Below are 27,510 nucleotides of genomic sequence, written 5' to 3' on the forward strand. Positions count from 1 at the left end.
GTATAATATTTTACTTAAATACATTTCAGCATATAAGATGTTTTATCAATTTACATACGGTAAATTAAATTCGTAAAGCAAACGCTACCATGAGGTATCCCCAAAACTGTACTTACAAATATACTTTATAGTTTACATTCTGGGATTTGTAGTTCTCTTTTGCTGAAGTCACGCACAACCCTATGAATTATAGAACTACATATCCCAGCAGCATTAGCGGAGCCTAAAGTCGCAACAGCTGATTGTCAAATAGGAAACTAACAATGTCTGCCGTGTGCGGAGACGGAAGGGTCTCAGCGATGGACTGCGGAGATAAATCGTCTATGCGCTGCCCAAGGTAACGTTTTAAGCTATTTACCGCCTAAACTCACATGTTATTAAGACTCCTGTTTTCTTAATGTGTGTTTACATAGTTAACATTTAATCGCGATTGTTGACCTGTCGCGCGCGTGCTGGCTGCACCTCGCGTGTTTCTAAGACTTCACAAAACACAAGGTGATCATACCTATGGATCATACACGTCTGATAACATTTATAAACGTCTCCTAGAATAACAAGAAGCGTGGATACTCGTTTCGACCATAAGCAAATTATTATGAAGTTATGACCCTGTTTCATTTTCTTGTATTAGCCTGTTTTTATACGGTCATTGGTTTTAGCCTATCAATATTTTGGTCCAAAATCTGGTCCTTAAATATGATTAAAATGTCTTCTCTTAAACACACACTGTGTGTAAATGTGTGTTCTGCTCACTGTTGGTGTGTGACAGTGAAGCACATGGTCGATGATCTGTATAGTGACTGTGACTCATTTGCATAGCTATATATATATATATATATATATATATATATATATATATATATAATACCATCATCATCTGCGTTATATCTGTAGACTTTCTCAGCATCACATAATTATTAACTTATACAGTAACGTTATGTAATTAAACTACTGCAGAAAAACCACCTGCAGTCGAGTTGGTTTCTCGTGTAAAAATAGTGTTAAGAACTAATACATAGAATTAACTATTAAACCACAAAATGATTTGTAACAGTTTGTTCTATACACTGTAACTGTGTTATAGTTGATGTATTTCTGAAGCTGATCTCTCACTGTCCTCGTGTTTGATTTGAGTCACAGCTCGGCTCACAGCGCCAGAGGACGCGCTCTCCAACCCTTTACCAGCAGAGCTCATGTTTCTGTATATTTACATACACACACACACACACACACACACGCACAGCTGCTGCTGGGACTGTTCTCCATGTGTGTAAACTGACGTGTATAGGATTGAAGTGGAAAGAGAACGTCTTGGCCTTTGGGAGAGAAATGTAATAGGAGAATAAAAGGTTTAATTGGTTATTGTCACACAAAGAATCACACAGCACATAGACGCACCAATGCATCCATGATTATGGATCAGCTCTTCTGGTTCTGGTTTTGAATATACTTCTTTTAGGTTACTATATATAGGCTACTATATATTCAGAAGTTTGGTAAGGTCAGTAAGACGTTTTTAAAGAAATAGATGCTGTTCTTTTGAACTTTCTAGTCATCCAAGTATTCTGGGGGGAAAAGTATTGTAGTTTTCATAAAAATATAGAAGGCAAACCCTTTTAACATCAATAATAATAAATGTTTCTTAAGCAGCAAATCATTATATCAAATTGATTTCTGGAGGATCATGTGACACTGAAGACTGGAGTACTGCTGCTGAAAATACAGCTTTGCATCACAGGAATAAATAATATTTTAAAATATATTACAGTCTTTTAACAGTGTCTTTTTCTTAAAATTGTTTAAAAAAAAAACATTATTGCATAAACTGTGTTTTTGATCAAATAAATGCAACCTTGGTAAACATTTACTGACCCCAAACTTTTAAATAATATTATGCATGCATGTGTGTGTGTGTGTGTGTGTGTGTGTGTATATATATATATATATATATATATATAAGTTAATATTTTACTTAAAATGATTGTGCTGCTAGTGCTTAATATTTTTTAGAAACCTTTAATGGATTTTATTTTGATTAATAGAAAAATACTGTTATTTGTGATCAGCATAATGCAACCTTGCTGAATAAAAGTAATATAAATAATTAAAATATATAATATTGTTATACTTTTTTGTGTTAGTTTATGTGTGCATAACAAATATATTACTTTTCTCATCTTGTTTGGTGGATTCTAATAAGTTTTGTAAACAGGTAATCATATGTTATAACAATCAGTTAGTAACTCATTACTATTAGAAGAAAGCAACTAATTACTTGGAATTTTTGTGACCAATACACACAGTTTGATATATATTTGTGTATGTGCATGTGCTGTGACATTACATTCGGTTCTGGCTGGGAGACTGAGTTTCATCATGATGTTTGTGAGGGGTGTCCCACGAGGGGGGCAGGTGGAGATACGCCCCACAGGACAGACTGGTTGATATTGGTGATAGTAGAGCCCTTGGGTGTAATGTAGAGAGCGCACCGAGCTCATGACACACCCAGCGTCACAGAGCAGCCTGATTTGTTTATGTTCCTCTCCTAAGAACACAGTTCAGAAGCGCTCCTCGTGTCTCAGACAGAGCAGCTGCCCCGTAAGAGGCCAGCGGAGGGGGCGTGTGCTCTGTGTGTTTCCAACCTGCTGCTATTAATACCACCCCCCAAACATAATCTGCAGGATAGGTTATCCTCTTACGTTTGTTGGAAGCACATTAGGGAGAGAGAAAGAGAGAGTGTTTTTCTGGAATGGTCCCAGCCCACTAAACGCTTGTGACGGAGAACACAAAAGCGAACCGACGTAGAAAGCACAGTTTTGTTTTCCTCCCCTCTGCTTCACTTTCGTTTCTGTGCCTCTCCTCGGCTTGCCAGAGGGCAGGCGCTCTAGCGTCTGTGTGTGTGTGTGTACGTCCCAGCGCTGATCTTTCTCTGCGCACCCATCATGAACACACTCCCAGCATACTCGGGAGCCAGGATCTCAGGCTGCTGGGCTCTTAGGGCAGATGGAAGGTAAGTCTGATAACTTGAAGACATCCTCCTCAGGTGTGTAGGACGCTCTTGAGTTGCAGTTGTATGGTAAACTCAGCTGTTGCTGACAGGACTCTCTGCTTGCTGTGTTATGCAGAAAACCTCAACTTAGGTTTTGATTTCGGTATTATTAAATGTTTGATGGAAATATTAATACGTGATCTGCTCAATGGTGTATTCTCATACGATCCTTGAGTGTGAACTCGTGATACGAAGCAGAAGTTGCAAACGAAGTGTCGTTGAGGTTAACGTGTGTCTTTTTTTTTTAAGTGACAGTTCACCCAAAAAGGAAGATTGTCACATTATTTATGCTCGTATTGTTCCAGTATGTTTATATGACTGATGTTCTTCTGTGAAACATGAAAGGAGATGTTTTGAAGAATGTTCACGCTGCTCTGTTCTGTTAAAAATGTGAAGTTCTTGGTAGCCTAATTGTTGAAAACTTAATTACTGCACAAAATCAGGTTGAAAAGATGAACAAATATTGTTAAAAGTTGAATCCCTAATGAACCTTGAACATTTAAATATAATAAGACAATACACAAGAAAAAGTAAACACGTCTCTCAAGCAGATAAGTGCAAAAGAGCACAACTGTAAGAGAACAATAGTAAAGAATCAGGACATTTTCAGCCAGTACCTAGATATTGTTTCAGTGTAAACACTGAAAAACAAAAATATGACTTCTTTTGAATATTTGGTGTTAGTGAACGAAAAGCAAAAACAAGAGTCTGAGTGGAAAAATGTAAATGAGCAGTGTGAACTCCTTTAATCCAGTTTTTGCATAGAATATGTGCAGTGTTGTCAGTTTTAACCGGTTGATAGAAAAGAAGTTAAAGGAATAGTTCACCCAAAAATACAACTTTTCTAAACATTTTCTCACCCTCAAACCATCCAAGATGTAGATGAGTCTGTTTCTTAAAGGGGTCATCGGATGCGAAATTCACTTTTACATTATGTTTGAACATAAATGTGTGTGTGTACAGCCTATAATAATAAAGATCCACACTGTGCTTTTTTTTTTAAGCTCAGCTGGAGTTTCCAGTCGAACTCTAGAGGCAGTAAAACTCAGACTTTTATTTTTATTTCTTTTCACCCAAAGTATGATTTACAGTTTTAATTCATAAAGGCTCATTTTCAAACAATTGCTTGTAGAATATTTTATTATGACAAATAACAATTCTAACATCCTACACGATTTGAAAACCGATAGCTTTGAACGTTTTTGTCACATACAGCTTCATATGCATGAGTTTTCTAATTCAGTAGGTTTGTTCGGTAGCTCACGTGATATGCAGTTGCTCTTGAGTGATGAATAGCTCTGGTATGAACCCTGTGAAACTACAGTTCGAATATGGTTGGGTTTGCAATAAAAATGTGCCTTGGTCACATCTCAAAATAGAAATTTATTCATTCAACGTATTGTTTAAATTCTCTTTACTTGGCCATAAAAGGCATTTTAAAAAGTCATAAATGTGCCATTATAAAACGTTTAGAAACCCTGATGAAATGTGTCCAAATTGCACTAGATTTAAAGTCATACATAAGCTCCACGTGAGGAACAGACTACAGTTATATTATTTACTAAAAAATGTTGATCTCCATACACTTTCTATAATTTCTCCTTTTGTTTTCCAAAAGGAAAAAGAAGGGCATAGATAAACTGAAGACTGTCATTTTGGTGAACTATTTCTTTAAGAGAGACTCTTATGAACTATACTCTACAGTGGTTTGTTTTGCTCTGAAAATGCAAGGGCAGGGTCCACCGTTTATCGTCTTATCTGTTATCACGCTTTCATATTGTAGCAGGGCAGATTATCTAGAAAGTTAAGGTGATCTCTATTCTCACAAACAGAAACTCAGGCACACGATTGCTTTAATTCTAGTTTTACCAGTTGTACCTTAGTTGCACAGGTCCAAGGTGTAGGCGTTCTGGTTTAACCATGTTATGTTAACATGTTTAGGGATTACACAGTCATGCATCGCTTGATCTGGCTGGCTAATTGAACGTATAGATGATTAGTTTGGAGTAGGCTGTTTGATTTCTTCTTCTTAATGGACAAGCACACATCTTCTGTGGACATCTGGCTTTCTCGTCTGTTTTAGTAAGTATATTTCTTGCTGCTTATGAGAGCTACTAAGCTCCTAAGGTGTGACACACACACACTCTTGTAGGCGTCCACCTATTTTAGCTTGTGTCTCTTTCATTGATTCGTGACTCATCAATCATTCCAGAAATAATCTTTAAAAATCAGTGCATTTCAGCACTCAGAAACCTTCAGCAAATAAATGCACCATTGGCATACTGTAGTTTTCTTATGCATACTAATAATTATTATACTGTAAGTCATGCATCTTTTTAATAATGAAACTTTAGAGTTCAGTGTAATATGGGGCGCTGTTGTTTGTGCTAGGGCTTACACCATACTACAAAATTGATGATGCCATTTCAGTGTTTCCTCATTTAAGTGCCTGTTACCTACATAAATGTAGTTAATCGATGCATGGAGGCATTGTCATGATGGTCGCCGGGTCGGCTGGTAACAGTTTGTGTGCAGGAAGTCAGAGTTGACACAGGAAACAGCAGGATGTGTCTTGTCTCGTTCACTGTACCATATTTCCTCTTTTTAATAGTGGCGGTGGGGAAGGCTCTCTGGACAGGCTCCTCCCATCCGTCAGCACCAGCCTGTCTCCACGCAAGCGGACCACCAGCCAGTGCAAATCAGAGCCTCCGCTGCTGCGGACCAGTAAGAGGACCATCTACACCGCCGGACGCCCACCCTGGTACAATGAACACGGCACCCAGTCCAAAGATGCTTTTGTTATCGGTTCGTATATTAAAGTGCTCCGGGGAGGACAAATCACAATCATCGTCAACCATCATCACGTGTCAGTTTACTGGTCTGTTTTTACCCACAGGGCTTTGTGGAGGCAGTGCCTCAGGCAAAACAACAGTTGCTCGTAAAATTATCGAGGCCTTGGATGTTCCTTGGGTGGTTCTTCTGTCAATGGATTCCTTCTACAAGGTAACAGGTCATCTCATTGTAAATCACGTCCCTTCTACAGATCTCAGTGAACTGGGGGTTCTGGGAAATCACACCTATTTCTGTGACAGCCCTGAGCTCTTTGTAAAGGGGAGTGGCATCCATTTTTGGCCAATCAGAAACACTCTCTGGCTGTGATTTATTTTGCATCTTCAAATACACTTGAGTTTGAACGTCTATCAACTTATTACTTTATTATGATAATTTATTATAAATCTGATGCCAGAAAAAGAGAAACATTGTTAAAAGAGAAGGTTCCCTGCAGATTTGCACCAAAATAAAAGCTCTGTAGTTGAAAAATATATATTTTTTTATTTAAATGTTTTCGAGTTTTAATTATTGTTATTGTATAAATTACAAAATACTTTACAGTTCAAAGTATTTTAATATATTTTTATTGAATTAATTGAAACAAGAAAGAAAGAGACATACAAATATGGACAATGATCATAAAAATTGCAATTAGCTGTTTCCCCAAATAGTTTTAATGAAGTATTGCACATACAGTTTCAGTGCCAGTAAACCTTGTAAGAATACTTTTCCCATCAACTGGTCAAAATGCACAACACTATTGTATGTGGAGTGTGCGCTCTGATGTAAACAAGCGCGATTGAGAAGCACGAGGAACATGTGAGAGACGCACTGAATGAAAGCACATTCACTCTCTGACAGCAGATGGCGCTAAACTGCAGAAAATGCAGTCCTTACCAAGGAAACCCCATAAATAAAGCAGCTGCTACTTTCTAAAACATACATAAATAATTTTAAATAGCCATTCAGATTTTGTGGATTCACTATGATGTCCATCACAGAGCCAAATACTTAAATATTTAGATTAAATAGGTTATTCAATAAAAAAAAAAAAAAAAATCATTTTAAATGTGGACTACAACATGCCCTAGATATTGTTTGAAAGCGTTTTGATTCTCTGTTCATTCATACTTTACATTAGTAAACATTAGTTAATTCATTAGTTAACATAAACTGCCAATGAAAAATTATTCTAAACATTCATTAATCTTAGGTATTTCAATATTTAATATTATATATTAAATATATTATATATGTATTATATAATATTTTAACACATTAAAATCAAAAGTTGCAGCGGTGTTATTTAATGAGCTAACGTGAACTAAGACTTGAATTTTTTAACAAAGATTAATAACTTCTGTAGCAAATGTAGCTATTGCTTTATTGTATTTAAATGTTCAGTTATTTTTGAAAAAAGTCATTTAACTTATTATACTGTATTACTGTAAAGTTTAAATACCATGATGATATCGTATACCCTGATAAAAGCATTAGCAACGAATCACAACATGAACATTTGATACCGGCATAACCCTGGTTGTAATGCCAAATATTTGAATCGACGCAATAAATGAGATAGAAAAAGTTTGGGGGATTTTAAAACAAGTTGGAGGCGCTAACTCTCTAAATTCTAACTTTTAGAGGTTATTTACAGTCCAATGATTTTTACTGTCCAGCACTTCAAATTACCGTATTTTCCGGACTATAAGTCACACTTTTTTTCATAGTTTGGCTGGTCCTGCGACTTATATTCAAGTGCGACTTATTTATCAAAAGTAATTTGACATGAACCAAGAGAAATGAATCAAGAGAAAACATTACCATCTCCAGCCGCGAGAGTGCGCTCTATGCTGCTCAGTGCTCCTATAGTCTACACTGAAGACAGAGCGCCCTCTCGTGGCTGTAGACGGTAATGTTTTCTCTTGGTGCTTGGTTCTAAATAAATGCGAATTATATGTTTATTTCCCCATCATGACGTATTTTTGGACTGATGCGACTTATACTCAGGTGTGACTTATAGTCCAAAAAATACGGTAAGTTTTCTCTTTAGAAACAGGCTTCAGAAAAAATGACAAATTAAGAATTCCTTGTAAATTTCTGTTCCTGTCAAACACATTTTATTGGACTGTCCAGGTTTTCAAAATTGACCATATCTACTTTGTTTGCCTAAATTAATCGTTTTGTGGTGAACAATTCATTGATGCAAGTCAATCCACACAAAATAATTTTTAGCTTTGTAATCTTTAATCAAAATCTGAAAATGTCCCTCCCCTCTGCATTGAGGACCTTCCCCGATGAGGAAGGTGGGATAACAGAGAGGGCACGGATGTGCTCGAAGCAGTTCACGCGCGAATGCTTCAAAAATTGGACCGAACACAAAATGGGGTTTCTTAGATATCTCTCATTAACTACTTTTCTAGATCCAGTCAGGTGCTAGTTGGAAAATAAAGCCACGCCCACTATTTTTCCTCATTTAGTATTCCGTTTCTTTTGGAAATACATCACAACACTGGAGAAAAGTTGTTTTTAACTTCCGGTTCACGTGGACTTTAAAGCGTTTGTATAATTTTGCCAGAAAAAGTTTTAGAATTTGTATCATATGTTAATTTAAAAAAAAAATATTGTGTAATATAACTTTTTTTTATTTTTTATTATTATTGTATTTGCCATGAAAATAGCCAAAGATGCTGACATGGCATTAAATAAAAAATATACTACTACTATGTGAGTCCGGCCATGTAGTCAGACTCAGGTACTTGTTGTTTGGGAATCTACTTGACTGGTTATATCAAAAATATCTTATATTTGAGTTTCTTCTTTGAAAGGTTAAGCATCATTTCAGACAAGTGTCTAAAAACTTGACGGGTAAAGTGTCATATTATTGAAATTCTAGTTCATTAACCATCATCCAGATGGGAGAATATAAAAGCTCTATCCAGAGATATAGTATAAAGATTTAATGCATCTGTTCTCATATAGAGAGCACGGGCACGAGCCATTAGTGTGATTTTAGTTATGTAATCCATTAAATCCTTGAAGAATCTCAGATCCTGTGCTGAGAAACTCAAGCGGTGTCTTTACCGTGGCCTGCAGCATTCAAACACAAGCCGTCATGTCTTTATGATGTGTGAGTGAGCCGTGTGAGGAATGTGAGCGTCTGCAGAGGTGCTCTAGACTAGTTAGCCATTTGTTTGAACAGTTTATCAGCTGTTGTAGATCTGATGAGAAATCATTACATTTATATGAGGAGGCTGAAGCAATGTGTGTTTGTGTGCATGTCCTGGTGTGTAAATGTTCCTCCTAAATTTAGTTCCTGTGACCTGAAGAGAGGCTGGGGGTAATCATAAAGCGGACTGCACTGTGTCTGACTGGAGGGGGTTTCTAGATGTTCTCTTGTCTGGAAAATATTACTTGAAAATGCAGCTCATATATAGACAGTTCACACTGGGATTAATGTGCTTAATATTGTGGTTTATAAAACTAGCTAATGTCTTATTTGATATGATATTTATACACTTTTTTTTTTTTTGTGGCAAACGATATAATTCTAAAAGTTGTTTAAACTTTTTTTTTTGCCTTCACAAATAATATCTAGCCTCTATATCTCTACAACATTTTTTTTTTTTTTTGCTCCATTTTTAAATCATGGAAATGTACTTTAGTCAGCATTTGAAGGGGATCAAAACCTTTCATCAAAGTTGTCCTAAAAGCTAAAAACCCAAATGCGTTCTTTTTTTTTTAGGACAACTTTGATGAAAGGTTTTGACCGCTGTATTGTGTGAGAGCAATTTATTTATTCATATTTTATTTATTATATATTTTAATGTTTTTAATGTCTTTAATAATATTATATTATATATATTAAATATAATTTTTTTTAGTGCAATTTTTTCCAGTGATGCAAAGCAGAATTTTCCTCAAGTCTTCAGATCCTTCAGAAATCATTCAGATTGGCTGATTTACTGCTTAATAAACATTTCTTATTGCTGTTAATATTGAGCAGCCATTGTTTGAAATCTAAATCTTTTTACATTTTATAAGTTCTTTAATTGTCAATATTGATCAGTTTGATGCATCCCTGCTGGACAAAAGTATTAATTTAGTTTTTTTTAATCCGACACCAAACTATTGCATGGTAGAAGGTAATCTGCAGTAACTATAATAACCCCCCCCCCCCCCCCCCCCCCCCCGCTTTTTCTCTCCTTTATATTGAAGTATGTTGTGTGTTACAGTGATTTTTACCACAGTTTACCCCTTTGCATCATGTCTAACAGCACGCTGTACCTGTGGTAAAGCCAGTGTAATGCACAAACACAAACACAGCCCTTGTCTGTTTTGAGCCTGCAGTCTTGATCTCAGACCAGCAGGCCACGCCGCTGGCAGATATTTGATCTGAAGTCCTCGGTGTAACTGCGTCTGCTGTGACGTGTTTCCTGCAGGTTCTGACGGCCGAACAGCAGCTGCTCGCTGCTAATAACGATTACAACTTTGACCATCCAGACGCCTTTGATTTCATCCTGCTGGTGCACACTCTCCGCAAACTCAAGCAGGGCAAGAGCGTGAAGATCCCGGTGTATGACTTCACCACACACGGACGGCAGAAAGTATGGGTGAGGGAAACACACAGCTGATCCTCTGTCAAACCAGATCACATCCACCAGATGTGGCTTTGTTGTTCCTCATTTATCTACTCTGATGTGCTTCAAGTGTCATGTCTATGTAAATGATCAGTGTTGGGGAAGCTGCTTGGAAGCTGTTATTATTTAAAAATGGCAATAAAGATACATTTTGAACAAGTGGCTAGCTACATTTATAAGTCGACTTTTTGTTCTTGAGAGTTGATGGAAAACGCTATTAATTAAAGAAATCATAAAAATTGTAATACATTTTTAAAATAAAATCGTAAAAACTTAAAATGAAAATAAATCTTATGTCAATAATTCAATCCTAAATAGGTAAAGAAATAATTATTTGTAAAATAAATCATTGTAAATTAAATTAAATCCTTAAAATATAATAAATTGGCTATTTTAATAAAAAAAATTTTTAAAAATAAATATTTAAATCATAAAATGTAACAATTCAAATATTTTAAAAATAATAATTAAATCAAAATATTATAATTTTAATATAAATAAATAAATCACAAATTTGTTATTACAAAAAATTTGTAAAAAATTTGAAAATCATAATTTTTAATTACAATTAATATTAGAACAAAAAAAGTAATCAAACATGTAAAAGTAAAATAACCATTTTAAAAACGATAAATAAAATAAAACACTTTCTTAAAGATGTTGGATGACCATTAACTGACACCAGAGAAACCTGAACATGCAAATATTTTTACAGTATTCCAGTTTTATTGCCTGAAAATCAGGAGTAATTGAAGCTAATATTTTAGGTCAAAGGCCAAAAACTTTAATAAGCCCTGTTATATACAAACAGAAATAGCTAACCTCTAGTCTTTAACTAAGAGAAGCTAATGAAAGTTACCTTTAATATTACATAATACAATCTGAGCATTTCAGCACACGGGCTAAAGCATGTTTTAAAGTTTACTTTCTATACTAGAATCACAAAATAATTACAATAATCATTCTGCTGCTGTTTTTAATGGATGTTTATCTGCTTGCAGAAAACGGTGTATGGGGCGAGCGTCATCATATTTGAGGGCATCATGTCCTTTGCAGATAAAGAGCTGCTGAAGGTAAAGCTGATCAGATCTGTCATGATGTGGTCATTTCTCCAGCTGGAGCTGATCTGGAGCATCGTCTGTGTTTCAGCTGCTGGACATGAAGATCTTCGTGGACACCGATTCTGACATCCGGCTGGTACGGAGGCTCCGGAGGGACATCACCGAGCGCGGCCGGGACATCGATGGAGTGATCAAACAGTACAACAAGTTTGTGAAGCCAGCCTTTGAGCAGTACATCGAGCCCACCATGAGACTGGCAGATATCGTGGTGCCTCGGGGTCAGTTCGCTCTGACACATGTCAAGCACATTGCATTAGTAGTGCTTCGTAGTAATTCCTGTTCTTCATTTCCTGTAGGTGGCGGCAACATGGTGGCCATTGATCTTATAGTGCAGCACGTCCACAGTCAGCTGGAGGAGGTGAGATCAGCACATAAAGCATCACAGACTCACGATTTAAAGCATCATTCGGTCACACCGGATCTTTCAGATGTCAAACATCACCCCCTTCTGGAGGAAATATTCCAGGCCGCCTATTTAATAACATTTGAACACAAATATATAATATATAACTATAGTTACATTTACTATTATATTTAATTGTAACGTTAATAGAACTAATAATATTTCAAATTACCATTCAGAAGTCTTGTTGACATTTTTTGTAAATTGACACATTTTTAATAAATTTTGTAGTTGTAAATTTTTTTTTTATTTTTTATTTTTTTTACATTTCAAATTAAATCTATTATTTTGTTATTTTAACAGATAATGGTAGTATCGGTAAATAAATTCTGTTCAAGAACATATGGTCTTCAACTAAATAAAGTATGAAACGAGGAAAGAAAATATTAAAAAATACAATTTATGATTATGAATTAATTAACTCAGCTTTTAATGCATGTATAATATTATATAAAAAATAATATAGTTATTTTAAATATTGCTAACCTTTTCAGGAGAAAATCAGCATTTTAATTATGAAAGAAGATTCTTATTCCTTGTGAGACGTCTTTGTTAATATTTCCTGTACGGTTTCCTTTGTAATAATGCCGCAGTGTGTTTGGTTGGTTGTGAAAATGATATCCTTCTCCCAAATGTTTTTCCTGTGATTTATTAGAGCAATAATCAGTGTGCGGCGTGCACCTCACGAGAAGTGGTTTTAATAACGCTTGTGCATTGTGGATTGTGAATGCTCTGTAGTGGACTAATATCTGACTTGGTTTGTATCATTGACTGTAATATGAAACATTGACAGACCCACAGAGAATCTGCACAGATTTCAGCAACATTTTAGAAGCATATGTTGTTCCCTGGCCTTTTCGTGTTTGCTAAATATTTTGATCGATTTGATGATAATTTGAGCTATGAGTAGAAAGTAATGCTCTCATTCAAGCTCCCTTTAAAGCAGATTGTGTGTGGGCCTGCTGATTGTGTGTAATGTGTTGTTTGGCCGTGCCCCCTCACCGCACTGGTTTGTTCTCTCTCCTCTCGCTCCCCTCGCGGTGGCACAGCGTGAACTCAGCGTCAGGTAGAGTAGCACTGCTCTTCTTCTCACTTCCTGTCACCGCCTGCACAGAAGTGTCCCCTCAGCACTGATCTGGGCTCTGAGGAAACTGGCCTTAGATCAGTCTGTAGGGGGAACTTCTAGCATCCTCTCAGACTGTGGCCTTCCTCCTGAAGCCTGCTGCACTTCCTGTTCAGACCGACAGAGCGCAGCGTCTCTTTCTGCTGACTGCTCACGGTCACATCAGTCTTTATGAGCACTGGTGTGGTTCAGTTTGATTAAATCATGAATCAGGTGAATCTGAATAAGCTTGAAGACACGTGTCATATTTCACCTCTACATATATATATATATATATATATATATATATATATATATATATATATATATATATATATATATATATATATATTTTTTTACATATTTATTTATTCTTTAGTTTTTAGTGTATTTTAATTTAATGTAGTGTTATTTCAGCATTATTTAGATACAAATATGGTATTTATTAATATTTTATATATATATATATATACATACATATATATATAAAAAAAAAAAATTTAAGCAACTTTGCTAGGTCCTTTTGGCATTCTGTTAGTTTGTTTTAAAAGTAGTTCTATATAGATTTCCTTTTTATTTCAGTTTTAGTTATTGTAGTGTATGTTTGTATTTAATATTTAAAATAAAATGAAAAAAATGTTGGCAACACTTTATTTTAAGCTGTCCTTTTTACACTGTAAGAAGGACTCCATAAAATAAACCGATAAAATATTTTAAGTATTTAATTTAAAATATTAATATTTAATTAGAAAAATACATTATTTCATTATTAGTTTACTTAAAGATTATTTCAGTTTGTAGTCAAAGCAGCATTTTTAATAAAATTTTTATGATAAAAAAAAAAAAAACATTTTTGCAGCATTTTCAATTACTGAAAAAGAGTTTCAACTTTAGTTTTAGTTCGAAGTAAAATACCGATGTATTTATTTTGTTTTACTATGCATTTTATTTTAATAAATGTAATACTAATAATATTAATAATAATGGTTTTATTTTTATATACTTTATACATTTTTTCCATTGTTTAATTGTTCATTATTTTAAGAAATATATATATAATATAATTTTTTTTTTTTTTTTTTTTTTTATTATTATTATTTGGTGGTAAAATATGACACGGAAGTATTAATGACTGGTTTTACAAGATCATTCAAATTTTCCTTAACATAAAAAAATCTGCCGTTGTGGAGGGAAAGTAATGATAAAATGATCGAGCATTATTATAATATATATTCCCACACTGATGAGCTATGAAAGCACAGCAGCAGAGCATCATGGGATGGCCGTCTCATGACATGATATAATGCGAGAGGAAAGATGCTCAGGTCTGCAGTCAGGAGGGAGGCAGACACCTTCTGTTTTCCATCCTTCGGTGTTTTACACCAGACATCCTCCCTGCATGCTGCGTCTAAAAATACTCCGCCGTCTTCCTCCCCTTGACCTCTCTTTCTCTTACTTTCTCTTGCTCTCTCTGTCTTTCCTCTCTCGTTCTCTCTCTCATGGTTGTCTCTGTAGCTATTGTTGAACACGGCATCTCGCACGCACTCAAGTTTCCTGTGTCTACTACAAAGAGTTTCATTTTTCCGTTGGGCTAGAAACGACAGCACATGAGAGAGCGAGAGAAGAGACAGAAAGGAAAGGAAGAGAGAGAGAGAGAAAGATGAGGAAGTACAGCCCCCGACACAGGATGTAGCAGACCTTTGTGTCAGTGAGAGTGAATGAGAGGATGACAGCTACATCAGACCCACACCAAATCACATATTCAAGAACACAATCTCACAGCTTGCACAGGTTTAACACATGGTTCACTTCAAAATGTATTCATTTAATGTCAGTCTAAACTCTTTTTGGGCTGGGTGTCTTGTTACCTCACAATGCATGATACAAATCTCTCAATGCTATGCGGCGTGATGCATCACAATATTATAAATGGATTGTGACTGAGAGACTGAGCGTCACATGAATCTTTAAAACCACAATGTAGGCATTTTTAATGAAACTTGAGAAATATATGTCCCTCCTTTGAAAGTCTGTTCCACCAAAATCATTTTGACGATTCAAGATGTGCATAAAAACATTCAAAGTATCTCATATGAGTCAAGCAGTTCAATCCACGCTTGCTTTATATGATGAACAGATTGAATTGAGGCCATTATAAACGCTGGTCAATGCACAGACGTATCAATTGTATTCAACCGAAGCTCAAACATGACACGCGTGACTCTGAGGAAATGATTTGGGTGAACTGTCACTTTAAGAGCAGGTTCATTTGTTCCATTACTAATCTGTCATATGTGAACGTGCATGAAAGACTTGACTTTCCATCCGTTCCCCACACTCGTATCACGTCACCTCTTTTAGAAGCAGCTGGGATATTATGCTGCTTTTGTGTTCCATGATGACAAAACCGTAATTTTGGGTGAACTGTAGCTTTAAAACGAGACTGGATGGCATCCTGAGTGCTGGATGGTTTGCCAGCTCTCGCTCCGCTCATGTGGAGTCATGTGACCGCCTCTTCCTCCTTCACCTGATCGTGTGTGACATCTCTCTGCTTCTCCCTCTCTTTCTGTTGTCATCGTCTGTTTTTCTGTTGTCTGTCACTTCCCCACAGAGAAAGCTCCGCTGGGATATGTGAGGAGATTTGCTTATGATTTTATTTTTATTGTTTTTATATTTTATGCTGTTGTTTTACAAGCCATAAGTAGAACAGCATCTTGGTGTGCTTTCCAAAGACTGCATATTGTCACACCTCTGTTTTAATGAATCATCTCACTTAAATGTAAAGCAACGCCATGACTGCTCTGCTCGAGTTTGTCAGAGTTTTGTTTGATGACAGGATGCAGTCTTTGACCTGAGTGCTTGTGACACTGAATCATGGGATACTCCCAAAAAAGCCTGACCTACAAACCAAGAGTCTTTTATAAGCTGGAGTGAACAGTGGCTTCGAAAAGTATTTGAACGCTTAATGCGTATTGTGTGAATGTTTGGGCTTGGTTTTAATTTGTTAATGTTTTTTAAAGAAGTCTGTTATGCTCCGCAAGACTGCTATTTATTATTACAATTTATAATAAATATTTATATTTTAATATATAATGTAATTTATTCTGATATAATGATTTGCTGCTTGAGAAACATTTATTATTATCAGTGCAGAAAAGATTTGTGCTGCTGCACAGTTTTGTGGAAGTGACACATTTGTCAGGATTCTTTGATGGATGGAAAGTTCAAAAGAACAGCAATTATTGGAAACTGAGATATTTATTACAAATTAAAAGTCCCTATGGTCAATTTTGATCCATTTGTTCTTTGCTAAAATAAACTACTGAGCCCAAACACCCCACAAAAAGAAACTTCAACATGTAAAACAAATACAATGACCAGAAATAATTTTTTTTTTTTTTTTTTTTTTTTTTTGGGTCCACCATATACAGATATCTAAACACTAATTCTTGGACAGGTCGGTCTTTCATGTGGAGATTGTCCCATGGTTCTCTGTTATATGAATCCTTCCCGTATGCTTCTAAAGCTTCACTTCACCTCTCCTCTAACACTGTATAAATGTTTGACTGATGGGGTTTGGGTGACACTTGTAGCTGTTGTGTGTGAGCATGTGTCTCTCTCCGCCGGTGTGGTGCTGGAATGAACGTATCATTTAATTCCACTGTGTTGACGACTTCCTGTCTGTTTCTGCCTGTGCTGGTGATGGTAACAGGGCGGCCCTGGCATCTGCCCATCAGGCCCAGCCCCTTCCACAGACCCTCAGTGTTCTGGAGAGTACTCCGCAGGTCCGGGGCATGCACACCATCATCAGGTCAGACACACACACACACACACACAGCAGTTTACTTCACACATGCAGTGTGTAAAGCTCAGCAGTACTAAAGCGTCTTGATGCTTATAGTTAAAAAACACAATGTCCAACAATATGCCAATTTACATTTTTTTTAATACAAACAACAGCAGTACCCTGTGATGTGCTATTGGAGGTTTTTCTTGGTTTTTAAGCTTTGCTTTGTTTCCTTTTTCTATTTTTATTATTTTGCTTGTTTTTGCAAACTTGTTTTTTTTTTTTTTTTTTTTTTTTTTTCATTTTGGTTGGTTTTGTTTTGTATTTTTATTTTATTTTATTTATTTTTTTGCATAGTTTTGTTTGCCGTTTACATTATGTTTTGTGCTCATGTTTTGTGTTGTTGTTTTAATTGTTTAAATTTTTTTATTGTAGTTTAAGATTTTTTTGCTATGCCCACCCCTCAGAACAGGAGGTAACAGGAAGGTAGTTTTTTTGTTGTTGTTGTTGTTTGTTTTTTGCTTAGATTTGTAAGCTTGCTTTTTTCTTTTTATTCGTATTTTGGTTTTGTTAAATTTTTTTCCCTCACATTATTATTATTATTATGTTTTGTTGTTTTAATTTTTTTTTTTTTTTTTTAAGTTTTTGTAAAAAAAAAAACTTTTGTAGCTTTGCTTTGTTTTTTATGATAATTTTTGGTTTGTTGTTTTGACTAGTTTTGTTTTAGCTTGGTTTAATTTTAATTTATTTCGTTTTTCTTTTTTTTCTTTCTTTTATTTACCCCCCCCCCTCCCCCCATCCCATCACTGGGTGGAAATTGTCCCTCGCTCTCATACTTCCTTTGACCAACAAGAAGCAGAAGCCAGTGGCTGAAGTGTACTCATTTTGAAAGTCTTCGTCCATGTCACAGGCTGTGCGTGGTTATGCCAGGTTGTAACGTAAACTAACAGCCATTGCATGCTAAAACAGGGGAAGTCCTACGATGTGTCCTGCCTAAATGCTTGTTAGGAAAATTGCGTTGGTCCGTTTGCTTTGAGGTCCTAAATGCATATTTTAGATGAACTATTAAAACTGTAATAAAAAAATAACTGTAATAAATTTAAATCTATTTTGTAATATATTTTGAATAAAAAGGTTCTAAAAAAGATCTTCCATTGTAATTCAAATTTTTTTGAACACAAATAGCCACACAGCTGTTTTGTCATTTTAGCAAGTAAATTTATCGTTCGCTCTTGTGTTGCAGAAATAAAGAGACCAGTCGAGACGAGTTCATCTTCTACTCTAAGAGGTTAATGCGGCTCCTCATCGAGAGAGCGCTGTCCTTCCTTCCATCTCAGGTGAGAAAAGGCGAAGATGAAGGGATTGATGAGGGATCTTTAGATCGACCTAATAATGCCACGCAAACGGACTTGAGCGTGTGGGCATGGAGGCCTCGTCTTGAACATGGAAACTCGTCTCTCTTGTCCACCGCAGTGGAAACTCAGACTAACAAACTCTACATGATAGAAACACAGCGACCTTTACACTTAAAACAGTCACAGGAGAAGTGCACTGAGCTTCATGATGTTGCTGCTGACATTTTACTGTGGCTTTTAATCAGAGAGGAAGATCAGTTTCACCTCATATGATATGCCTGGATAAAAAAAAAGCTTGACGTTACAGTTTGTCTGTTATCTGCTGCAGGTTCACATTGTTCAGACCCCACAGGGAGAAGATTACGAGGGCCGGACCTTTCATGGGAAGAGGGTAAGACAAATACTACTCAATCTGCTCGTTTGGTGATTTTCTCCGTCATACAAAAATGTCTTTGTTCTGTGTGGAGTAGTAAAGTTAAGCCCTAAAAAGGAAATCCCGGACCCTCCGTCGTCTTTGTTTTAAACAGATTACGGGCGTGTCGATTCTCAGGGCGGGAGAGACCATGGAGCCCGCGCTTAGAGCCGTGTGCAAAGACGTCCGCATCGGCAAAATCCTCATCCAGACCAATCAGGACACAGGAGAGCCGGAGGTAACACCCCTTTCTGCTCATACTACCCCCAGAATTTACACACATCAGATCAAGTGAGATGAAGACAATTTTAAATGCATTTATTTATTTGGTAGCACTTTAGTTTAGGGACCAATTCTCACTATTAACAAGTTGTTTATTACCTGCATATTATGAGCATATCTGCTGTTTATTAGCACTTATAAAGCACATATTAATGACTTATTCTGCATGACCATATTCTAGATCCCTTAATCCGACCCCACACATTTAACATCCAACTAATTCACTTCTAATAAGCAGCAAATGAAGAGTTTGAGGCAAACGTTGTAGTTATAAGTTAATAGTGAGAACTGGTCCCCAAACTAAAGTGTTACCATTTGTTGATTTATTTGATTTTATTTAAAAGATTATTGTTAAATGTTTTCTGAGCAAGACATTTCAGTGTTTGAAACACATTTTTGTGTTATTAGCACCTTTTATAGTTTATAACATTTTTATTAAAAAAATTTTGTAAAGTGTAGTTTTTTTTTTTTTAATTTAAAATTTGTATTTCTTTTTTATATACATTTTGTATTTGCAATCAGTTAAAGAATTCAAATTACATCAAAATCAAATCTCATTTTATTCATATTTAACATTTAGTTTATTTTCTAGGAATGAAAATGAAATATGTGAAAACACTGGTTTCAGTGATTTGTGTAGTTGACACACGTAGTGGAATATGTGCATATATATATATATATATATATATGACGGTGAAAATACAAAATCTGTCTGCAGCAGTGCTCTAGTCTTACTCGTATCTTTCTGTTCTTCACAACAATCTGTGCTGGGGAGTAACTAGTTAATGTAACAGAGTTACATAATTTAATTACAAAAATGTAACCGTAATCTGTTGCTGATAAAAAAAATTTGTAACAATTATTTTAACATGTAATTGATATCTTTCATAAATTGCATTGACTCCTCTAAAATATGAGACACCAAAGTTTCAGGACTTTAGGACACATTCTTTTTCAGTAACAATTTCTTTTTGCGTTTATGTATATGACTACTTTTTTTTTTTTTTTTTTTTTTTTTTTTCAAGGCATTGTGAGATGCACGTGTTTCCTGTCATAGATATGCAAAGATTTTATGTTAGAAACGGTATCATAGCTATTAAACTATTTTTTGATTATTTTAAATCTGTAATTAACCTCAGGACTAAGTCAGGATTTGGTGGTGGCTGTGCTTTAAAATGTCATTTTTGTCATCTTAATTCAAGTGAGGAAGGATTTGAGGAGTCTGACAGGAATCAGTGTTGAGTGTTACTGTAAGGTTAACCCTGCCTGCTTTTCATGTTTCAGAATGAATAATGAGAAATTTTTGACAAGATGAATAAAGTAATTGAAATAGTTACAGAACTTACTAGATTTCCAAAGTAACCTTCTCGACACTGACAACAATATGATGCAGCCATGCACTACACAACTGTCAACTTGTTTTTTGAAATACCCCTCTTAACATATTCTCATTACCATTATCATTTAGTACAATATAATATCATTTTTTAAGAAACAAAATATTTCAATAATTGCATGAACCATTTTCTTTATTAATTTGATTGATTAATTCATTTAGACAATGTTATTGCTGCACATTTGAGTTGTCTTTCCTGTTGCCATCCAGTTGCACTATTTGCGTCTGCCCAAAGACATCAGCGAGGATCACGTGATTCTGATGGACTGCACCGTGTCCACCGGAGCGGCAGCCATGATGGCCATCAGAGTGTTACTCGTAAGTCTGCATCTGAACCCTTCTTCCTGCACAACAACTGACAGTGTGCAGTGGCAGAGACACACACGCCTACACAGGCGCCACATGTAGAGCGGCCCAGTTTGTGTGTCTGTCAGTGTAGGCGTAGCAGAGAAACCTCACTAGCTGACGGCAGCCATAGAGCATGACAGAGCTCTACACATTCTCACATATTGATTCTACAGAGCTGTGTTTATCAGTTTCTATGACCGGTTTTGGCACTGGTGGAAGTTGACCCTTCACGCTCTCACTAGTTTAAATATAATGAATCTACCAACACTGAAGATGCATGAACTAAAAAAACACCTGTGATTATATATTAAAGGTACAGTAATGACTTCTGTGGTAGAAGTAATAAAAAGCACAGGTATAGTGGAGGAACGGGACGGTATTTTCTTCATGAGGTGTGTGTGTGTGTGTGTGTGTGTGTGTGTGTGTGTGTGTAGGATCATGATGTTCCGGAGGATAAGATCTTGCTGGTGTCTCTGCTGATGGCTGAGATGGGTGTCCATTCTGTGGCCTACGCCTTCCCTCAGGTCAAAATCATCACCACCGCCGTCGACAAGAAGGTCAACGACCTGTTCCACATCATCCCCGGCATAGGTGAGACTTTATCAGCTTTACCTGTCTGCTTAACTGTGGCTTTTTATCCTAAAGTTTCTACTCAAAGGGGTTATTCTCACAGAACCAGCCTTGAGCATATCTGGCTCATATTTCACCCAAAATCATAAAAAAAAGAATAATTATACTTTGCTTAATGGAAAGAGAAGACTTTTTACAGTACCTATAGGACCATTAAAGGGTTAGTTCACCCGAAAATGAAAGCAGCCCATAAATAACTCATCCTCAAGTCATCCTAGGTGTATATGACTTTCTTCTTTCAGACGAATCCAGTCAGAGTTATATTAAAAACTGTCTTTGATCTTTCAAGCTGTTTCGTGGCACTCAGCGGGTGCTGCATGCATCAGTAAAAAAGAAGTCAAATAAAAAGTCCCATTCTTAAAGGTCCTATGACATGAAAATTTCACTTTCTGAGGTTTTTTAAGATTAATATTTTTTACCCTAGCCTGTATATGGTCCCCAAGTTTCTAGAAATTTGAATCGGTGTAAATTGAGATTTTTCTATCTTTCTCTGCCTTGAAAATGAAAATGGAAGCTCAAACGGGCTGATCTTGAATCTCCTCGTTGTGACGTTGTAACGAGAATTGTTACCTCCCCTTTCTCTGCTTTGCCCGCCCAAATATTTACATATAATTCAGTCGCAATGTCAGCACAGGCGTTTCAAACAGACTTTTATGATATGGATAACAGTTAGTAACAGTGTTCATTAATGCCTGATCTGTGATCAGTGATTTCTGATGTGTAGCTAATCATTCAAGTTCACACAGACTTTCTTTCTAAATCGTTTAATACTGATGCATCAGTGAATCAAGCCAGTGACTAAACGATCAACTTCGCGTTGTTTCTCTTAGTAGCATGAAACAAATCTGTTATTTAAATTGTGATTTAACTGCAGAGAGCGATCAAAGAACGCTCGCTTTTTTCCGGAGCTGTTACACATCGCGAGTATATCTGCACACTTGCCCAAACTGCCGTTACAATGAATGACGCTGTTATGCTGCACAACGGAGCTCTTACTGTATTCATGTGTTTGCTGTTAGCTGTGGTGAAAGCATTTTGTGAGAAAACGTGTTGCAATAATGACGAGATCACTGCATCCACGCGATAAACAGACTCTGTCTACTCAATGCTCATCACTGCAGCCTTCCATGTGATGAGAAAAGATCGAAAAAATAATTATATAATCAACACTTCCACGATTCGTATATATATATATATATATATATATATATATAATATTTGAGAGGGGTTTCACATGAATGCATTTCGAATGCAAAGATGTCAGCCAATCACAACAGTTGATTTACTCGGAGTCTCACAGCAGACACGCCCCTTCAAACAGAGCATTCAAGCCAGGCCTCCTGTAACAAATCAGTACGTTTTTGTAAGAAAAATATCCATATTCAAAATGTAATAAACGCCGACAGGATGATTAGATGCTACATTCAAATCTGCCGTTCTGCTTTGAGTTCCTGAACCAGAGAGACGAGCTCACCGCTTGTCATACATCACAACTTTACACAACTTTCAACCATCTGAAGTTTACTTCAGGGTTCAAACATTTAAATACACAAATACTTGATATTTATCATATGTGAATGTAAAGCATCTTGTAATTTTAATTGTTGTATCTTTCGGTTTATTCGGTTTCCAGTTTGTAAATATTTTGAATAAAAAAAAATAAAATAAAAAAAAAACGTTAAACCTATACATATTTTGGATGCAGTGTGTCATGTGACAAACTTGAAAAACTCACACAGGGGACTCAACTAGAATATTCTATTTTAATTATCTTTAATATTGTAAAAGGGTTTATTCTATAAGTGGGTGGGTGTGTTCATACTATATACACACACCACACACTGTTTAAATGTTTGGGGTGAGTAAGATCAGTTGAGGAAATAAAAAATACCAATTTGTACTGTTTTATTAAAATAATAATAATAAAGTAAGGAAAATCTAATCAGAATAATCATTAGATACTTGGACATAATCCAGACACATTAAGGTAATGATAATTTTGAGGAAATGTGCTTAAAGTTTCATGATTTATTATAATTTTTTTTTCATTCCAGGAAATTTTGGGGATCGTTATTTTGGCACGGATGCGCCTCCAGACTGGAGCGATGATGACATGGATGAGCCCAGCTGCTGATCATCATCTCACGCCGGATATTTGTACATTATAAAATATTTTTATACTTTTTGGCACTCCCCAAACTGAAATGTTTCCTGTGCAGTTTTTATTTGTGAAGGTTTATTGAGGTGTTTTTTAATGCGAGTTATTTAATAATATTTACTGTCTTCTAAGGTGTGTTATGTTTGATCTTGAAGCACATGTAGTTGATTTATCGCCTTGCGTGTCTGCCGTCTCTTTTGGAATCTGATGTGTAGTATTTTTGGCACGCGTGTGTGTGCTTTGTCATGGCAAACAGCGTGTCATTTTTATTATCGTACTCGGTTTCATGCAGCAGTCGAGCTTTCAGAGGGTAAAGTAAGACTCAAAGCGCTGTCTTGCTACACTTAGACAGTGAATTTCTTTGAAGGACCACTTCGTCGGAAAAAATGTGTGGGCGCTGCATAGTTTTAATCTTTGTTTTCTCTCTCGCTTTACCTGCAGACGGCTGCTGACCAAACCACACGCTGTAAACAATTACACTTTCACAACTGAGCAATGCATAACAGGGTTTTTTTTTTTACTATTTTCGGATGATGTTGCGCTGAATTGAAGGGTTTATCTGTTTATCAAACATAAACATGAAGGAGCAGCTCCGGTTCAATTGTAGATAGGATCTGTATTATAGATCATCTGGAATCAGCAGCCATTCATTTTTAGGAAAAATGACACATTCTGCGATGAGGATAACCAGTTTTTTTTTTTTTTTTTTTGCCTTTACCATATATAGCTGCTTGATGTTCGTACAAGAACAGAAGTAGCCCACAGGAAGTGTTGGTGTTTGGTATGAAATTCAAGCCAATGAGCGTCGTGCTTGCTCTTATTAAGTGATGTCGCGCTGATATCTCTGTTTTCTCGTTTTTACCCCACTGAGCACTTTCAGAAAGTACCTAGCCTGGAGAAGTCAGTTCATCATAGAAATATGATGTGATTGTGTTTTATTTGTTTGATTTATGCTGACTCACGATAGGTAACCAAAACAAGAGAAAACAATCCTGTACCGCATTATAGAAAACAAGTCGTCTTCTTTTTAATGTTTGATAGAAAATGTGAACGATATTATATAAATACGGGAGCACTGAGATGATGTCGAGGCCTAGTGAATGTATCTGCTGTGACTTTAGTCCTGCAACAGGAATAATAGTCTAGGATTTATTTAATATATTATATTCATTGTCATTGCACACGTTCTGGAATGCTTGATTCTGATTGGTCAGTCTGATATTTTTGTGCAATGACTGCTACACTGTATAATTGGTGTTCTATATAACAGTCACTCATATCCACATCTGGCATAATAAATTCATTTAAACTCAAGTCAGTGTTTCGTGCTCTTTATTGAGGTGATTGAATTGATTTATTTGATATATAGCAGTGTAATAATTGTGATTTGCTTCATGTAGAGATCCTAATTACACTATTTAGATTACATATGCACGGATGTGTGTGTGTATAAAAATGTACACATACCGTACATACAGTGCTGGGCAAAATTGTTTGGGGTCTGTGAGATTTTCTGGGGTTTGTTTAAAGATATTAGTACTTTTGTTGAGCAAGGAAGCAAAAAATCGATCTAATAATCCTTAATTGTGGAAGCAGCACTAAGTGTTTTGAGCACCAAAAGACACATCTTTGCATCACAGAAATAAATAACATTTGAAAAAATATTCAAATGGAAAACGGTTCATTCAAATTATAATAATATCTCACAATATAGCAGTTTTTACTGTATTTTTGATCAAATAAATGCAGCTTTGCTGAGCATAAGAGTCTCCTCGAGCCCAGACTTGTTTATGGTGGTACAGTTTCTTTTCACAGCCTGTGTGTGTCTTTTTTTTTTTTTTTTTTTTTTTTGAGGACATAAATGTCATGTCTGAGAATTTCACATCAGTGAATTTTCCATTCGATATCTGCGATGAGAAGAATGTGCTAGACTGTTTCATGGCACTTTTCTTCTATTTTGTATGCTTTTTGTCACCGAATCAGCGGGATTGGAGCTCATTCATGTCTTAAACTCACAGGAAGGATGCTGTGGTTGTCCTCTCGATATGGAAACTAACCTAGCAATCTTTCATCAGTTTCCATAATTAACTCCGCTCTGATATATGATCGTCAACACTATCATAACCACCCTTCTCCGTGTATCCTACACTTCAAGATCACCTTACCTTTGAGTTCAGCACACAACATCTCATTAATATATAATGCTTCTACAAACTGAGAACATCTGTCTTTTTTAAATGTATTAATGTACTGTAAGTGACTAACACAGCTTTTGGTTAATATGACTCATCGTTATAATCAGCCAGGTTAAAAAGAACAAGCGGAGGCAAAAGTTTATATTTAGCCATGTCTGAAACCACATTTTCTAAAAACCCCAAAAAAAGCTATAATCTTGCTCTTCCTCCGTCATAAAACAATCAGGGTGTCGCATAAGGCTTTTCAAAAAAGGAGCGGTTGAGATGAATGAAACGTGCTCTAGAGTGGCCCTCAATATTGAGATGTCATGGAAAGTTTACCACAAGCTTGTTCATAGTGACAAACAGGAAGGAGGTGCTTTGCTGGTGTGTGGCAGCTCTAGAGCATCTCCAGCAGCTCGCGAGGGCCGTGCAGGTCACAGCGCTGGAGGGAGCGAGTGTGTGAGCATCAGCCCGGGATCAGGTGAGGGCTTCAGCGCATACTGGGAAGGTCTCAGAGTCCTCTGTCACTGAGGAGCGTATCAACGTCTGTGTAGGTAAGGCAGAGGTGAGTGTTTAGCATAGCTGCTTGTACCAGCCCACAGTGAAAGCCAAATTGAACGTACAGTGAGAAATCCCAGACTTTCTGAAGGCTGAAATACATCTGAGATGAGGTTTATAGTTGTTGACGAGCTCAACCAATGCAACTGTGAATCGATGCATAAGAGTCTATGATTCTGAACATCAATCCTGGCGTCAAACGTGACGGCGCGTGTGAGATACAGACAGATGTTTGAGAGATGTGGAGGGTTAAAGTCGTGGGACGGTGTTGTTCTGCAAAGCCACGAGGCCATTACAGTCAGACACAGCTGAGCTGATTGTCTCTAGATGGCTGGAATATGAGAAGTGCATCTGCTTAAACTCGTTGGGTTTGCTTCGTAATAATGAATGATGCATATTTGTATGTATGTAGCGTTTTAGATGTTATGGATGTTGTAAGGTAAAGGCTTCAGTGGCACTTTCCAACTGGAAAGGCGCGAAACTATAGCAGACAGTACAGCATGACCGAGACTGTGCTGCCAAATTTAGAGTTTTAAAATCATTTACTGAGTCTTTTTATTTATTTATTTATTTAAATGTAACTCATTTTCTTGAAAAATATTTTTTCTTATGTAGGCCATATTTTATGTACTTTTTATAAGATTTTTTTTTTTTTTTTTTTTTTTTAAGATTTGGTCAGTGTGTTTTTTTTTTTTTTTTTTTTTTTTTTTTTTATAAATGTTGAGTTGTTGAGTGATTAAAGATTGATTCCTGTACCTGTTGTAATGATCACAATCTAAAAAAATGCGGAAATCATGCTAATATAGTTTTCAGTATTCTGGATTGGATTTATTTTTACATATTGGTCAAATGGAAATTGCAGGAGATAGTAACATTTCCAAGCATGGTTTAAAATCATATTTTCTGTGTTTCTTCATATTTTTTTAAAATTATACTTTTCATATTTTTTTCATATTGTTGCCATAAATGTCCATCCTTTTCCTGCATTCAAGTAAGAAAGAAAATGTGCTAATATGTTCTTCTCATCATCGAAATGGATACGATTTCAATTTACAAAATACAATTTGAAAAAAAAAAAAATGTCCGGTCTAAATTCTTTTTTGAATTTCTTTCTTTCTTTTTTAAGACGATGCAAGTAGTCTGTGGTCAGTGTGATCTGGCCTGTGTCCTGGATGAGCAGTGCTTTCGAGGACTGTCCAACCTGAGAATGCTTGAGTTTTGGTCAATCTCAGGTTCGTCAGCCCATGAAAAACTGTCTCG

At 36.1% G+C, this 27,510-nt stretch overlaps 1 protein-coding gene across 5 annotated transcripts; it reads left to right on the plus strand.

The window, feature by feature from the left end:
• The first annotated feature begins 216 nt into the window (after positions 1–216).
• On the plus strand, positions 217–24,829 carry uckl1b (uridine-cytidine kinase 1-like 1b). Of its 5 annotated transcripts, none has more exons than XM_026199342.1 (15): positions 217–337; positions 5,661–5,854; positions 5,946–6,052; positions 10,324–10,494; positions 11,523–11,594; positions 11,671–11,860; positions 11,939–12,000; positions 13,095–13,111; positions 16,860–16,958; positions 18,178–18,271; positions 18,618–18,680; positions 18,817–18,939; positions 20,590–20,697; positions 21,162–21,318; positions 23,412–24,829. In XM_026199342.1, exons 1-15 carry the CDS (start codon positions 264–266, stop codon positions 23,489–23,491), a joined length of 1,611 nt encoding a protein of 536 aa, XP_026055127.1. In that variant the 5' UTR covers positions 217–263; the 3' UTR covers positions 23,492–24,829. The 5 variants fall into 5 exon arrangements, with proteins under 5 accessions (XP_026055127.1, XP_026055126.1, XP_026055129.1 ...); XM_026199341.1 differs by lacking the exon at positions 13,095–13,111 and adding an exon at positions 15,759–15,778; XM_026199344.1 differs by lacking the exon at positions 217–337 and adding an exon at positions 2,370–3,010.
• The last annotated feature ends 2,681 nt before the right edge of the window (positions 24,830–27,510 follow it).

The sequence above is a fragment of the Carassius auratus genome, chromosome 23 (genome assembly GCF_003368295.1).
Source record: "Carassius auratus strain Wakin chromosome 23, ASM336829v1, whole genome shotgun sequence".
Classification (NCBI taxonomy): domain Eukaryota; kingdom Metazoa; phylum Chordata; class Actinopteri; order Cypriniformes; family Cyprinidae; genus Carassius; species Carassius auratus.